Below are 16,804 nucleotides of genomic sequence, written 5' to 3'. Positions count from 1 at the left end.
CACAAGCTTCAGATCCTCCGCACAGACCATCAGCTGTAGGAGAGGTGGTATAACTGGTGAGAGGCAAAGCATGCTACTGTCCTTTATGTGGATCAGCTCATACAGGTTGATGCAACAAACACATTGCCATTGGGTCTCACAAATATTTGGGATAGAGGTTGCACACTTGGTGTCAGTTCTGTTGTTTTACTACTGTCTCAGAGTAGTCTTGCTGCTCAGAGCAATGGTTTCTTCATGTTGGTTACAAAAGTATCTAATTTGATTTCGAAAGATTGTGTGGCAAAGCCTTGGCTCGTTTATATTAGAGAACTAGATTCTGTTCCAAGCTCTGGCTGAAGTGATCTTGTGCAAGCTCTGATTTACCTTGTGAAATAGGTGAATGATAGTTACTTCCCACCTTTGCAGTATGAGACCTTGGCTCATAATAAGAGTAGTGAAGAACACAGAAATATGAGCACCAGTCTAGAAGAGTTGGGGATTCTAGGCTTCCAGTTTAGCACAGCTGCGTGTAAGCTACAGAGCATTATGTTGAGGAATCTCCCCTCCACCCCCAACATCTTGTGACAGACAGAATTTTTGCATCCTTGCAAAAGTTGGCAATGCTGAATCTTTCCTTCTTGAGAAACTGTATTATGATGATTACATCACTTACTACATGATAGCAACATTAAAATCTCTTCTGAATTACCTGTTTATGTAGAAACACACAATAACTGATTGACTGCAATGCATCCAAATATTTATACATTAATAAGCAATTAATTTTAACTATAAAATATTTTTAAACAACATTTACTCCAAAAAGCACAAGGATGGTTGTGAATCTTAATATAGAATGTGTTGTATAATGAATATTAATATAATTTTGAAAATACTAATGAAAAAGTTATTCCTGAATAACATTGTATTTTGATGCTTTTGTTTTTCCTAGATGCAGAGAGTGATATTGCCCCTGATCGAGTCAGTTATATTTCTTCAAAGAGCTGCTCTATTGTTGATGACAACTATGGATGCATGGCATCAAACATTCCTGCCCTGGAGTTGATGGCTCTGTATGTAGCAGCTGCCATGCATGATTATGATCATCCAGGTCGTACAAATGCTTTTCTAGTTGCTACAAATGCACCTCAGGTAGGAAATATTTTACTGGAAAGCTAAAATTAAAATTCCAGCTTTCTGATGCATAAGAAAAATAATGAACATAGATTTTACTCTATAAATCTGCTACTTTTTGTGAAGGCGTTCATTGCCACATTTCGTAAGACTATTCTTTTCACTTAAAAGGTGAGCAAGGAAACTGCTTTGGGATTACCTTTATAACACCTTTTAACCTGAGACATCCCAAAATGGTGTGTGGGGGTGTGTATAAAATCATTTTCAAGTAAACAAATTTGTAAACAATAAAATAAATAAATGCAACTAAGCAAACAACCTGTTACATATAGGGTTGGCCTTTGGGACTTGTCAAGCCTGTGATTATGGATATTCCAATTTTTTGAAACTTTCTAATGACAGTGGTGCTCTTTGCCATTATTTCAAAACAAAACAGCCTAGTCTAGTCTTTTGTGTTGCATAGACAGTCTTTTAAACGTAAACTGATCAGTGAATTTGATGTACAAACTGGGGAAATGCTAAAAGGAGAACATAACATGAGAGAGAACAAAGATGCCTTGACATCTGTGAATGGAGATGAATATGAGAAACTAAGGAAAGGAGATGCTGCTTTTTAAAGAAACTGAAATGCACAATAAAAGGAAAGAGATGAGAGAGAGAGAGAGAGAGAGAGTAATAAAACAAATAGGAGACAGGAATGATAAAAGGAAAAATAGTATTGTGGAAGAAAAAAGGGATGAAAAAATGGAAGAAAGGAAAAAGCAAGAAACTTTTAAATTAGTTCATTATATTTATTTGTACCTCCTAAATTTTACTTTATTACCTTAACAGATGTCCTATAGATCTGTTAAGGAGGTGGGATCAGATTGTTCTTTTGAGTACTTACTTCATCCAACAAGAAATTGGAGAAGAACATTTTGTTTTAGAAAGTAGTTTTTGTTCTAAATGTTGGGTTTTTGAAAGGTGAATGCATCCAAAAAATTATTTCCTTAATAACAATCAAATATCTCCTTATTTTTAACTGTGTTTCATGGAGATGAAAAAAAACGTTATACTACTTTGTTTGCTTTTGAACTATAAACAATACATTATGTTTTGATTTATATATGAAGTGATGTACTCTATGCCAATTTTGATTAAGTAACAAATTCTGTTTTCAGTTGTCTGTGTCAGTCCAAATGCCAGGGCATAGTTTTTCTTTGCCAGCACAGAGAGACAATACACCGTGTCTTTTTGCTGATGTCATTGCCTTTTATATTAAGAAACTTGATGTCTCCCAGGCTCAATTGAACAGATCAAGAAAACAGTATTACAGTATTTGCCATCTAATTGGACAGACAATGAAAGAACATGAAATTTCATACTCTCACTTTTGGGATCAGGAGCATATTAGCGTTTAGTGATAGCCACAATTCACATGCAAGTCTCCTAATACTTTATGGCATATAGGTATATATATGGCATATATACTAGGCCACACATGTGTTAGATCGAGCATAGCTGATTCCCCCATGGAAAGGGAATGGGACAACTTCTTGTGGATGTTGATAGATATTTCTACAGTGGGATCTTCCATCTTAGAAAATGTAGACATCCTTCAATTCAGTTTAAGCAAAAAGAGAGTCTCCCAAGTACACTGTAGCAGTAGGGAATTTGGGATCCTAGCAAGCTAGAGTAGCCTCTCTTCCTCCAGAAGCTCCATAAAGTTGTCTCAAGAGTGTATTTACCTCAGCTTCAGATTTTTCAGGCACTCCCCCGTGTCTTCATCCTGCAGCCTGAACATAGTATGACTCAGTTTGTATCCAGGAGCTAGATTCTTGGAACAGATCATATTGTAAACTTTGGATAGGGATTTTAGGGTGTTATAAATTTTGAATTCTTCTTTGAGTGATTGTCTATATGTATTCCACTCTTGGTGTGCAGATGTAAGCCACACACCTTCTGGGTGTGGTGTTCTGTCCCTTACAGTGGCACTGAGATTACGTAGAGAGGTAAAATGAGTCTGCTTTACAGCATTAGCTAATAGCCAGTTGGCTTTTAGCTCATGCGGTAGAGGCTCATGCACTAAGCTCCAGAGGTCCCAGCTCCCGCCCGCCAGCGACTGGGGTCTGTCGCTGTTACACAGGCACCCTCTGAACCAGAGATCAGACCGTTTCGGCCAACAGTGCCCATTGGGCCCACATCTTTGCCATAGCTTCCCTCACACACAGCCCTCTGCCTGAGTGCATAAAAGGATTAAGAAGGGCCAGCCACCTCTCAGTTCCTTCCACTGCCCTATGCTGAGAGCTGGAACAATTAGAGCATCCCTACTCTATCTGCTTTTCATAGTGTAAATTTGTATATAGTTATATTTTATATTAGGTTAGAATTTGGATTAGGTTTCAGTTGGGTCATTTTTTATATTGCTTTTGGTTACCTGGCATACAGACTTCAATCTTCGTGACTGATCAAAACCCCCCTGATTTCGAATACCGTCCCTCATGTGACATTGTCATTCCTCTAAATGATGGCCATACTAAAAATGTTTGTTTTGTGTAGGATAGGACATATTAAAAGCAAATCCTCTATTTGTTGCTCATTTTCAAAATGAACACAAAAAGTGAGAAAGGAACACTCTTCCTCCTCCAAAATTGCACCAGCAGCTACTATGCCTCAGGTGTCTACCACTTGTACTCTTTCAGCAAAGGCTCTTCTCCAAAATAATCATCAGGCAAGGGTAGGATTCACTATCACTCCTTAAGGGAACATAAGGAGTGGTCATCTCAGGAACTCTTCAAAGAAAAGGAGAGAAAAATCTCCTTATCTGGTCTCTGCTAAGGGTAGTTCAAGGCATAAATATAGTCCCGTAAAGACCTGGGACCTAGAACCTGGGTCTGCAGAGTCTGCGGTGGCCAGTATTCCCACAGTGCCCCCCGAACACCCTGCAGAAGCACAGTCAGGGAGCACTATGGAGAATAGGCACCATAGGAAGTATCATCCATAATACCCAGAATGACAGTACCCTGCAGCCCTCTGATTGGCCAAGTGCCCCTACTTAACCCAGGAGTTGCCCCAGGAAGTATCTGGGAAACCACACAGACCTTGGCCTGTTACTAAACTGGACTTTACCTCATGTCCTGATCTCCTGTCTCTGACTCCTACCTGACTTCGACCCTGATTCCTGCCTCTCGATTCTAACCTGGTACTACCTCTGATATCCAGTCTCTGACACCAGCCTGACTCTGACCCTGACTCTTGTTTACGGAATCTGGCCTTGCGATTCCTCTAACTCTGGCCTGGTGATTTCCATCCCTGGTGGGCAGACTTCAGCTCATCTGTGACCACTAAGCAAGACTGTCTATGCCCCAGTCCCTTACAGGTCCTTCAGCTGAGAACCTAAAGCAGATAGGTTTGCACCCTTTGGTAATGTTATCCATACTGAGTCTGCAGTATTGCCCGTAAGCATCTCAGCATCATATTTAGTGCAGTTCATCTTGGCACGCTGACTTTGTTGGTACCACAAAGCTCTCTGAATTGGTCTTTTGTACTGACCATATCAGCACCCAACTTTATGGCACCAGGGAATTTAATGGTGTCAGATTTCCCAGAGTCCCACACTAGCACAATCATATTGCTGTCAGTACTGGGTCCACTAACAAGTCGGTACAAGGCATTTCTTCTACTCTACTGCTGAGAGATTCAGGAACAGACCACCTCGGGCCTTCTGTTAAAATGTCTCCTATGAAGAGGGGATTATTTTTTTCCTTCATCACCCTCAGGTGAACGTTTTTCACAGCTGATGGAGTTTCTAGGGCTCAGGCAGGAATAGGGAAGCCATATGGAATCACTAAGAGTACAATACATATAGATAATCACTTAGAGAAAAAGCTGTTGTTTACTTTGCAGTAGCTGGTGCTCTTCGAGGTGTGTCTGCGTGGATGTGGATTCCAGTTAGCAAAGGAGCTTGAGTGATAGTTGGTATTATTCCACCCTTTTATGCCCTTGAAGGAGTGGCATGTGCGGGGCAGTTGGGAAGCAGTCATGGGCCAGTGGGTTCAAATATCTGGCATAGAGGATGCATGCACACCAAGAGTTGGGACCCATTGTGCTAGGCACTATGCAAACAGACAGACAGCTAGTCCCTGCCCTGAAGAGATTACAGCCTAAACTCAGTTTTAATGAACATGACAGTATCATCTGAACAAGCTGCACTGGATGCAGCAAAGCTGCTGAAAGACGTATGTAAAAAGCATTAAATCTAAGATTCACTAAAGAATGAATCAAAACTTGGCTTCTATTTCATTAAGCATGGACATCAGCTTGGGGTCATTTCCTAGGTAAAAGATAAGACACTATTATTTATTTAAGCTCTAAATCAGTGTCCATTTACTCCTCCAAAATGTGAGATAATAGAAATAATGGTAAACTCAAGGTTGTCTAAGTTGTGTGAAAGAAATGGAAATCAACTGGAGAGATTATTAGTAATTCAGTTTTGTTGTGATTGATGTCTTTTGATGGCTTTGTTTGAATATCACCAAGGGAAGAGTTGAGGAAAAAATGTCAGAAAACAGAGAAATCAGTGCAGCATAGTACACATGACAAAGCCTACGTTACATAAAATTTCAGCTAGAGACAACATATACAAATATAATTGAACCTAGAATAGAAGCTAGAGACTAAACAGAAGATATTTGAAGCTAATAAATGACATTCATTTGTTTTCAAGATAGTAATTTAATTCAGAATATTTTCATTCAAAATCCTAACATACATCTACATTGCACACCATTGGTGATGACATAGAGGATATGTGTAGTTTTACGCCATAGCAAAAAGCGAGCTGCGTCCAGGTTGCAGTGCATAGCTTCACATGGCAGTAAAAGGTTCTAACAGGGAGGAGCCAGTGGGGAAAAAGGTTTGGAAGCTCCCCATTGCCAGATCCCTTCCCTGCTGCTTCCCCCACAAAAGCCTATTTCTGCTGCCAGAGTCTTTCACTTCAGTGGGAAAAGGCAGCAGGACACTACACTGCTAAAAATAGCCATCTAGATGATGGTGCACTGTTTGGACATATAGAGTACCATGCAGAGTGCAATATACGTATCCTTAAAGTACCAGGTTTTCACAAGATCTACAGCTGACTGCATGTCATAAGAAGTAGAGTACTGTGCTGCCATTTACAAATTAAGCTACGGCCTTTCTAATAGTTGATATGCCACTGGCCGACAGACTGTTTAAAACTTTGTTTTTCCTTAACCCATTTAACTCCATTGACTGAACATGTTGAGGTAACAAAGTCTTTGTTGAAAACTCAGCATCCCACCACTTCAGTTAAGTTGTTAGAACTCAGTGCACATGTTTGTGGGAACCTTTAGAGATCTTTAGCAAAACTGAGGAAACCTGACTTTATATTTTGATATTTCCAAGATAAAAAACTTTTCAAGTCGACTTTGTACAATTTACAGAGGTAAATTATGAGGCAAGCCCGATTTTTAAAAATTCAGTTGCATATTACCTTAGATCCTTTGCTAATTTAGTTCATATAAAAGTGATTCAATTATAGAAACTTTATTCTGCATGGTTTTGAGAGGATGATTCTTTGGTACATACAGCAGACTTTTCACATTGTTAAAATGAATTAATATGTCTAGTTGCTTTTCCATAGAGGACTTTGGCTTTTTCTTGAACTTTCTTTATGTACATGTTATTAATTTAATTAATTGGTGGATTGCTTACAGTTATGCCAGCTCCTGCATTCAAAATTGTAATATTCCCTGTTCAGAATTAGAGTACTACAAATAAAACTTGTCTTGCCAGACTATTGATTTTTTTTCCCCTCTGCTAAGCTTCAATTTTAATAATTGCTGGCTAGGGATTAAGCTAGAACATAAGCAGACTGTCCCATCATTTTTTGCAAATGGTAGTCATTCTATAAGGAGGCACTGGAGAGGACTATTGTAAACTGGCCAATAATCCATTCAAAAAAGCCAATTAATCAAACTTTTCACGAGTACACTTTTAAAGGTAAAATTAAAAAATATATATTAGTTAAAATGTAAAATCTAAATGAAAATATATTAAATAAAACCACTTTGCCTTGACGTATTAAGCTTTTGTTCTGCATCTTCTTTCCCACTCTCCTCCACATCAGGCAGACATATTAGTTCATATTCACTGCAGCAACAAGTGGAGTGACATGAAGCATATTTTATATTTATCTGTTTTTCTTAGTGATATTTTTAATCCTGTAGATATTACTGTAAAATGAAGACTGGTCTGATTATTTTTCCCTGTGCATGACTGCCTGCAAAGAAGACTTTTGTTCGGTTCAGCCTTCAGAAATAGAATGCAACTTAGTGTTTTAGTTACCGGCCATGTTAAATGAAAATGTCATTATTTAGCCTTTACACTTTTCCTCTTTTTTGAATCTTAAATCACCTGTTTGTTTTTCATTTATTTGTAGGCTGTGCTCTACAATGACAGATCAGTCCTAGAAAACCATCATGCTGCTTCTGCATGGAATCTCTTTTTATCTCGACCAGAATACAACTTTCTACCTAATCTTGATCATGTAGAATTCAAACGGTTTCGTTTCTTAGTGATCGAAGCAATCCTCGCAACAGATCTCAAGAAACATTTTGATTTCCTTGCTGAATTTAATGCCAAGGTTTGTTACACAAGTTAATGCCTGCACTTAACTGCTTATGAGATCATACTGCTATCAGCATTGTTGCTCAATGTTTATTGCTTTTAAAAGGTTAAATTTAAAGAACTTTGAACTGCAGATGTCAGCACACCAGTAGGAAGACCTAGCTAAAGCATGTGCTACACGGAAGGTACTTAAACCTTCTTAAAAAAATCAAACTGTTGAACATACCTTAAAGTACTAGCATAGAATTCCACTCTGACACTTAATACTTCCCATTATTATATTTCCTTTATCAGTAGAAACCTTCAAAACTGTTATGCATTAATGTTTTAGTTTTTAAGAATCAGAATATCCTCTGCATGCATTTAATACCCATTACAATCTCTCTGTTTTGCACATAAACATCCTAAATTAGCATTCAAATATGAAATAAAGTGTCCATTTTCTAGATTTCATCTATAGATTGCCATTAGATTTAAGAAAAGAATGAAACCAGTTCAGTGGATATATATGAACATCATGATCTTAAGTGGAAAATATCTTTTAAAGATTGAAAAATGGGGAATAAAAATAATATACTAATTACTGTTGGTAATACAATGCAATACTGCAGTACAAACCTATAAAAAAGGGAAACTTGATTGCACATAATTACGTTTTTCAGTTCATTGCAGTTTCTTTAAACCTCAAATCATTTATCTCTCATCTAGTTACATGCTGCTGGTAACATCTGTTATCTTCATTTAAAAAAAAAAAAAAGCTCTGTGATTACACAAGACAAAATTTTACAGAAAAATTAACACAAAAGGGCAATATTCTGCAAAGACTTAAAAATGTAATAAAATGATATATAGTTTTCTTTATAAGAATATCCAACATAGTTAAAAATTATGTTGTTTAAACAGGTCAATGATATAAACAGTCACGGTATAGAATGGAACAATGAGAATGACCGCCTGCTCGTTTGTCAAATATGCATCAAATTGGCAGATATTAACGGCCCAGCAAAAGTTAGAGATCTGCACCTGAAATGGACAGAAGGCATTGTTAATGAATTTTATGAGCAGGTAGATATGGAAAGAATTATTATTTTTTTAAATATAACTGATGATAAATTATAAATTTGGGGGGTACAAAGCATTTACTATTTGGGGGTTATTCCTTTTGTTACTGGTTCAAATTATTTCCGTTTCTAAAGAATGAATCATGTCGAGTAACTTTATATTAAGCATATTTTTTAATTTCTATTGATTGTGTAAAGAGCTTGAAAAAAATTTCCTACCAATTTTATCTATTTCTTAAGCATTAGTTTATTTTCCTCTTTTGTTTAGAATGATGCTGTTTTAACAAAAATATCATCTTCTACCTTAGGAAGTTGCCTCCACTTTTACACCTGTCTTACAAATACTTATGCATATGTCTATCTTCACTCATGTGAATAGTAATAGATCTATATTTGTGAGTGAAGTTAAGCATTTGCATTAGTGTTTACAGGATCAGGGCTAGAAAGTCTAATGTCCCTGTCATGAGAGCTTCAAAATCATAGTAGTCCCCTACAAAAGAGGGCAATGTTCAGTCGCATATGCACAGTGGATGTATATGCCTGCCAAATACACACAGAAAAAAGCTTGTAAAAAGGCTCCTTCTCCTCTTCCCAGAAACAGATATCTGAAATGGTCTCCGACCAGAGATTGTTCTTTTTAATGGGGCATGGAAAGTGTATAATCTGCTCAAACACACAATAATGTTGCGGGCAATTTCAGTTTATTTTTCAAGTGATGGTCCAAATTGTATTCCACTGAGGGTTACACATGTACAGCATGCATCTGGAGTCAGAGAATGTTGAAAATAGTATCTGTTGGTGCATGCATGCACCCTGACCTACCTAATGCTTCTGTCTGAGGTGATAAAGGGTAGGGCGGACTGACCAGGTTGCCAGTTCCTTCTTACTGCCACATGATCCAGGTTGGAGCCTTCAGTGTTCTTGTCTTTGACGCACTTTTAAAAAGCATAGTTTTATCCATTTTTAACTGTAGTTTTACTACAGTAGAACCTCAGAGTTACAAACATCAGAGTTATAAACTAACCAGTTAACCAGACATCTTGTTTGGAACCGGAAGTATGCAATCGGGGAGCAGTAGAGACCAAAAAAAAAGAGCAAAACAATATAGTACTGTGTTAATTGTAAGCTACTAAAAAAAAAAAGGGAAAGCAGCATTTTTCTTCTGCATAAAGTTTCAAAGCTGTATTAACTCAGTGTTCACTTGTAAACTTTTGAAAGAACAACCATAGTGTTTTGTTCAGAGTTATGAACAACCTCCATTCCTGAGGTGTTTGTAACTCTGAGTTTCTACTGTGGTTTTCTTTTTTCCCTAGTTTTTATAGTTACTAGTTTTAACAGTTAGTTTTACAGTAGACTTTGGGAATATTTCCCTGTCCCTCCTCCCACATTTCCTCCATAGCAGACTATGCCCAGGACTCCGGGCTTCAAATTCTGTGCCTCTTGCCTGCGATCCTTCTCAGTCAGCGACAACCATCAGCGCTGCCTCTACTGCCTGGGAGAAGCTTACACTGCAGCTAGGAGCAATATGTGCCAGTCCTTCCCCAGCTGTACCTGAGAAGGCAGAGCACTTTGTCTCCAGAAGTATCTCATGGAGATGGCCATGAGATCACATTCAGATACAGGCTTGGGAATACTCCTCCCTCCATATATCAGCTTGGTTCACTGAGGAGTGTCTCTTGCTACAACATCCGACTTCGGTGCTGTGAGCCCCACAGTCCCCATGGTGGGGCCTAGTCTGGAGATTAGGAAGCACTCCGATGAGCATGGAACTAAGTCTTCTTCCAAGTCCAAGAAATTGGATATTCCCTTTTCCAGGTTGGCCCAAGGGGACAGAGTACATTCCAAGTCCCACAGGCATGAGAAGATGACTCATAAACAATGGGATCCAATGGTTCCAGGTGATGAACCATCAGTATCGCCCTCTCTGGCACTTCACAAGACATGAGAACCTCCCATACCAGGAAAACCTCAGCGCCAGTACCAATGACCAGGAATGAGAGAGTGCCCCTCACATCAGGGAGTTCTGGATCCATGGCTTCATCCCAAGATGTCTACACCTGGCTATATCCAAAGTCTCCTACTCCATCAGGCCCCTCCACTTCCAAAGAAATCATATCCCCACCACAGGTATCTTGCTCTTCTTGCATGTGCTATATGGTGTTCCATTGGCTCTGACAGTACTGCCATTAGAACAGGAGTCTGCCTTTTCCTCTTCCAGCGAATTGTAACTGGAAGAAGAACCACCTCTGTCATACTGCTCCTATGCGCTATCATGAAGACCGACATATCCATGGGATCAACTACCTCCTCATCCTTTCCAGAACCACTGGTCCCCATGCCATGGAGACCCTGCAATCTCCTGTGGATCCAACTTCTTTTCCATATTGGGAGCCCTGATCCACAAGAGAGTCATCATCTGCTCTCTAGAGATCCATCAAGCAGGTGCATGTATCCGATAGCAGAGGAACAATTTTATACCCCAGTCCTGGCAGTTCTGCTGGAGCTGGCTAGATTACTGTCTACCTATTGGATGAGGCTGTGACTGCATCATCCTCTTCCCTACCAGATGACTTCAGGCAATTCCAAGAGATTTTATGGAGAGTTGCTGGGGACTCCAAATCCCACTGGAAGAGATCCAAAACTTCCAGCATAAGCTTCTAGATATTCTTCACACCTCGGGACTGGCAAGAATAGCAATACCAATCAACAAAGCCATCTTAGAGCCAGTCATGATAGCGTGGCACACCTCTGCCGCATGTACAGCCATCCCTAAAGGAGCAGAGATGTGCCACTGCGTCCCATCCAAAGGATCAGAATTCCTCTTCTCTCATCCAGCTCCAGACTCATTGGTAGTTCAGGCTGCTGCACGGATTACTAAAGAGAAACACCTCAATCTACACCTGCAGACAAGAAAGGAAAGTGTCTAGACCTTCTGTGAAGAAAAGTCTTCTCTTTCTCCAGTTTACAATTCTGAATAGCCAATTACAAGCATTATTGGCCTAGTATGACTTCCTGAATTACACTAAATTTGAGGAATTCGTAAAACCCTTCCATGACAAGATCATGCCTGAAAGGAAACTCATAGCTAGAGCTGCTCTCCAGTCTGCAGTAGATGCAGCTGATAACTCCTCCAGGGCCATGACTATGGCTGTCATGATGTGTGGGGAGTCCTGGTTTCATGCTTCTGGGTTTCCTAGAGAGATCCAGAACACCATTGAGGACCTCTGTTTTGACAAATTCCATTGCTTTAACCAGAAGACAGATGAGTCTTTGCATACACTGAAAGACTCCAGGGCTACCCTTTGCTTGTTTAGCATCTACACTCCTGCCTTGAAACAGAAGTTCTACCACTCGTCATCCACCCAGTGATACAGGTCTCCTCAATTTTATCAAGAGAGACCTTATGAATCCCCACATAAACAACAAAAGATTCAGAGGTCTTGCTCCCTTGGGCCCCCCATGCTGGCTTGCACGTCTCAAACCCAACCACAAATAAAGTGGTATTTTTGACATGAGCTTTAGAGCACCAACCACCAATCCTAACATCTCATGACCCTTCCACTCTCTTTGAGGGTCATTTAGCACTCTTTTTTTCACACTCGGAGTCTATAACAACAGACAAATGGGTGCTGAATGTCATCTATATGATCGAGTTTGTAATACTACCTCCTCCAAAACCCTCGCTCCCTTTCACAGACCACTCGCACAACAGTATTCTCGACCAAGCTGTGAACTCTTTATTACAACAGGGAGCAATGGAACATGTTCCTCTACAATATCAAGGAACAGGGTTCTATGCAACTTACTTCCTGATACCCAAGAAAAAAGGTGGTTCAAACCAATCCTCGATCTCTGCCACCTCCATCTCTTTATCCATAAACTCAAGTTTTGTATGATCACTTTAGCAGCAATAATACCACCCTTACAGAGAGGCATGTGGTTTTTGACTCTCAGTATGAAAGATGCTTACTTCCACGTAGATATTCACTCTGCCCACAGATGTTTTCTCAGATTTATGGTGGGCAACAACCATTTCCAAAACAGGGTACTTGTCTTTGGATTAGCTACCGCTCCCAGAGTCTTCACCAAAGTATTTTCTGTACTAGCAGCTCACATCAGGTGTTGGTGTTTCCTGGTTTTTCCATACCTCAACAACTGACTCTTGGCTGCCAGGTCCCAACAGGAAACCCATGCACCAGCCTCTCTATGTTACTCAGCCACCTTTCTTCACTGGGAGTCAGCATCAACATCAAGAAGTGATCCTCAACCCACGCAATCGCTGGACTTCTTTGGGGTACCATAAACCATGGCACGAGCATACCTGCCCACTGACAGGTTTCAGGCACTGAATATCATAGAATTGTAGGGCTGGAAGGGACCTCGAGAGGTCTTCTAGTCCAATCCCCTGCAGTCAAGGCAGAACTAAGTATTATCTAGACCATCCTGACAGTGTTTGCTAACTGCTCTTAAAATTTCCAGTGACAGATTCCATAAACCTCCCTAGGGAGTTTATTCCAGTTATTAACTACCCTGACAGGAAGTTTTTCCTAATGTCCAATCTAGACCGTCCTGGCTGCAATTTAAGCCCATTGCTTCTTGTCTTATCCTCAGAGGTTAAGAAGAACATTTTTTCTCTCTCCCTCCTTGTAAAACCTTTATGAACTTGAAACTTTTATCATGTCTCCCTCAGTTTTCTCTTCCCCAAATTAACACACCTAATGTTTCAATCTTCCCTCATAGATCATGTTTTCTAGACCTTTTCTTTTCTGGACTTTCTCCAATTGTCCACATGTTTCCTGAAATGTGCCATCCAGAATTGGACACAACACTCTAGCTGAGGCCTAATCAGCGTGGAGTAGAACAGAAAAATTACTTCTTGTGTGTTGTTAAACACTCCTGATATACATCCAGAATGATGTTTGCTTTTTTTTGCAACGTGTTGTACTGTTGACTCATATTTAGCTGTAGTCCACTATGACCCCCAGAATCCTAACACAGTACTCTTTCCTAGGCAGTCATTTCCCATTTTGTATATGTGCAACTGATTTCCTTCTAAGTGGAGTACTTTGCAATTGTCCTCATTGATTCATTCTGTTTACTTCAGACCATTTCTCCAGATCATTTGGAATTTTAATCCTATCTGCCAAAGGACTTGCAACCCCTCCCAGTTTGGTATTGCCTTAACTTATAAATGTACTCTCTATGCCATTATCTGAAATCACTGGTGAAAATATTGAATACAACCAGCCTAGAACTGATCTCTGCAGGACCCCACTCATTATGCCCTTCAGCATGACTGTGAACCACTGATAACTACTCTTTGGGAATGGTTTTCCAACCAGTTATGCACCTCCTTATAGTAGCTCGCATCTAGGTTGCTATTCCCTAGTTTGTTTATGAAGAAGGTCATACGAGACAGTATCAAAGCTTTACTAAAGTAAGATATACCAAGTCTACCATTTCCTCCCTAACCACATGGCTTGTTTATCCTGTCAGATAAAGCTATTAGGTTGGTTTGACATAATTTGTTCTTGATAAATCCATGCTGACTGTTACTTATCACCTTATTATCTTCTAGTGTTTGCAAATTGATTGCTTATTATTTGCTCATTATTTTTCTCGTACCGAAGTCAAGCTGACAGGTCTGTAATTCCCTAGGTTGTCCTTATTTCCCTTTTTATAGATTGTCACTATTTTCCCCCTTTTCCAGTCTTCTGAATCTCTCCCGTCTTCCATGACTTTTCAAAGATAATCACTAATGGCTCAAATATCTCTCAGTCAGTTCCTTGAGTATTCTAGGATGCATTTCATCAGGCCTGGTGAGTTGAAGAAATCTAATTTGTCTAAGTCATTTTAAACTAGTTTTTTCCCTATTTAGCCTCTGTTCTAACTCATTTTCACTGGCATTCACATGTTAGATGTCCAATCACCATCAACTCTTGGTGAAAACCAAAATATAAAAGTTATTAAGCATCTCTGCCATTCCACATTTTCTGTTATTGTTTTCCCCCACTCGATGAGTAATGGGCCACGCCTCTTGGTCTTTCCTCTTGCTTCTATTGTATTTGTAGAATGTTTTCTTGTTACCTTTACGTCTCTAGCTAGTTTGATCTCGTTTGTGCCCTGGCCTTTCTAATTTGTCCCTACATGCGTGGTGGTTTGTTTATATTCATCCTTTGTAATTTGACCTAATTTCCACTTTTTGTAAGACTCCTTTTTGATTTTTAGATTATTGAAGATCTCCTGGTTGAGCCAGGGTGGTCTCCCACCATATTTCCTATCTATCTTATGCATTGGGATAGTTTGCTTTTGTGCCCTTAATGTCTCTTTGAAAAACTGCCAACTGTCTTCAATTGTTTTTCTCCTTAGACTTGCTTCCTGTGGGATCTTATCTACCAACTCCCTGAGTTTGCTAAAGTCTGCCTTCTTGAAATCCATTTTCTTTATTTTGCTGTTCTCCCTCCTACCAGTCCTTAGAGTCATGAACTCTAACATTTCATGATCACTTTCACCCAAACAGCCTTGCACTTTAAAATTCTCAATCAGTTCCTCCTATTTGTCAAAATCAAATCTAAAACAACTTCTCCCCTCATCTTCACATCCTCCTCCAAGTTAGGTTCTGCTTGTCAGTCACTCTCTGTGGAGTACAATGGGGATCATCTCTCGAAGAAAAGGAGGTTACTTACCAGTAACTGGAGATTATTTGGGGTGTGTGGCCCCTATCTGTATTCCCCTTTCCATCCTCCTTTCCCTCTGCTTTGGTCGGATCTGTCAAATTCACAGTGGAAAGGAACTGGAGACTTAGTTGGATTGATCTTCACTTATCACCTCGGATAGAAGCACAAGATGAGCCAGGACACATACATGGACCAATGGACACTTCTTTCAAATTCCGACTCCAGGCACATGGTGCGCATATGTAACCCTCAGTGGAATACAGAGAAGGAACATGCATCTCAAAGAACCTCCAGTTACAGGAAAGTAACCTCCTCTTCTCTGATTTCACTCTGAAGTCCACCATTTACCTGTGCATCATCAACACCTCTTCAGGACCTGAGCTCTCATCATCAAATGGAAAGCAAGTATGCTCTGTGTTCAGCACTTCATCTGAGTTAGATGGTAACTCTGCATCATCTTTGCATCGGACTGCACTTCTTCCCTTTCAGATTTTAATCACATATCTGGAGATATCTGGTACTTGAACCATTTCCTTTGCACTAAAGTCTATAATTTTCACCTGGTGCTCTGCTATATCAAAGCAATGAGCTCAAAGGGCTTCTTCAGCACCTGTTCTCTAGTGGTTCCTGACATTCTCTAGGTAATTGTCTGGTTTGGGGCAAATGTTCAGCTAATCCACTCCTACGAAGCAACTAGTAGGACCTAGGGCTGCTTTTTAATTTTTTCTTTTCTTTTGAATTCTTACTCTTGCTTACAAAGAGTGAAGGAAGGACATCAGCATTCAACTGATGAATGATGAGTCTCAAGCTTCGGTTCACCTGTAGATCTGCCTTACTGATAAAAGTTTTTAGAAGAGCAGATGATGTGGGATTCAATTCATTTATTATCTATTAAGTCATTAGGAGTTTTATCATTGGCTTTGGTGGGAGTAGCATTGAGGCCTTAAGGCGCTAATTCAATGCCTGGCATGGAATCTGAATATTTTGTTGTCTTTTATCCAGGAAAAATTCTATCAGCTGTTAAATATCATGCAGTTGCAACACAAAGGAAGAGTGGCCCTTCTTATAACCTAGCACTTGAGGAATCCCCCTATGAATTTGTGGGCTCAACCAGCTTGAGCTTGGAGGTTTGGCTCCTTTTTATTACATAACCAGAAATCAGATGGTAATCCCTTGAATCCTATGATGAATATGGGTGGAAAGCCCTTCAGTTTTGCCTCATCATAGTAAGTATGAACAGAACCTGGATGAAAAGGACACGAAATCTTAATTAGCAGAAGTTCTAAACATGAACATAGAGAACTACTACAAAGTTGTAGCCAGCTG

The 16,804-nt window shown here is 39.7% G+C and overlaps 1 protein-coding gene and 1 long non-coding RNA gene across 3 annotated transcripts in view; one reads left to right on the top strand and one right to left on the bottom strand.

The window, feature by feature from the left end:
- The window catches only part of LOC142046752 (uncharacterized), a 257,988-nt gene that overhangs the window by 217,479 nt on the left and 23,705 nt on the right, over positions 1-16,804 (bottom strand). The gene's annotated exons all lie outside the window — the stretch shown is intronic.
- Positions 1-16,804, top strand: part of PDE3B (phosphodiesterase 3B) — a 288,726-nt gene that overhangs the window by 268,821 nt on the left and 3,101 nt on the right. For both annotated transcript variants that reach the window (XM_075065146.1, XM_075065145.1), the window contains 3 exons: positions 932-1,131; positions 7,553-7,756; positions 8,644-8,805. In XM_075065146.1, the coding sequence (XP_074921247.1) occupies positions 932-1,131; positions 7,553-7,756; positions 8,644-8,805 (566 nt within the window). The remainder of the gene's footprint in view (positions 1-931; positions 1,132-7,552; positions 7,757-8,643; positions 8,806-16,804) is intronic.

This window comes from Chelonoidis abingdonii, chromosome 4, assembly GCF_003597395.2.
Source record: "Chelonoidis abingdonii isolate Lonesome George chromosome 4, CheloAbing_2.0, whole genome shotgun sequence".
NCBI classification, from domain to species: Eukaryota; Metazoa; Chordata; order Testudines; family Testudinidae; genus Chelonoidis; species Chelonoidis abingdonii.
Note: the sequence above shows the minus strand (reverse complement) of the source record. Positions and strands in the feature narration are given on the sequence as shown.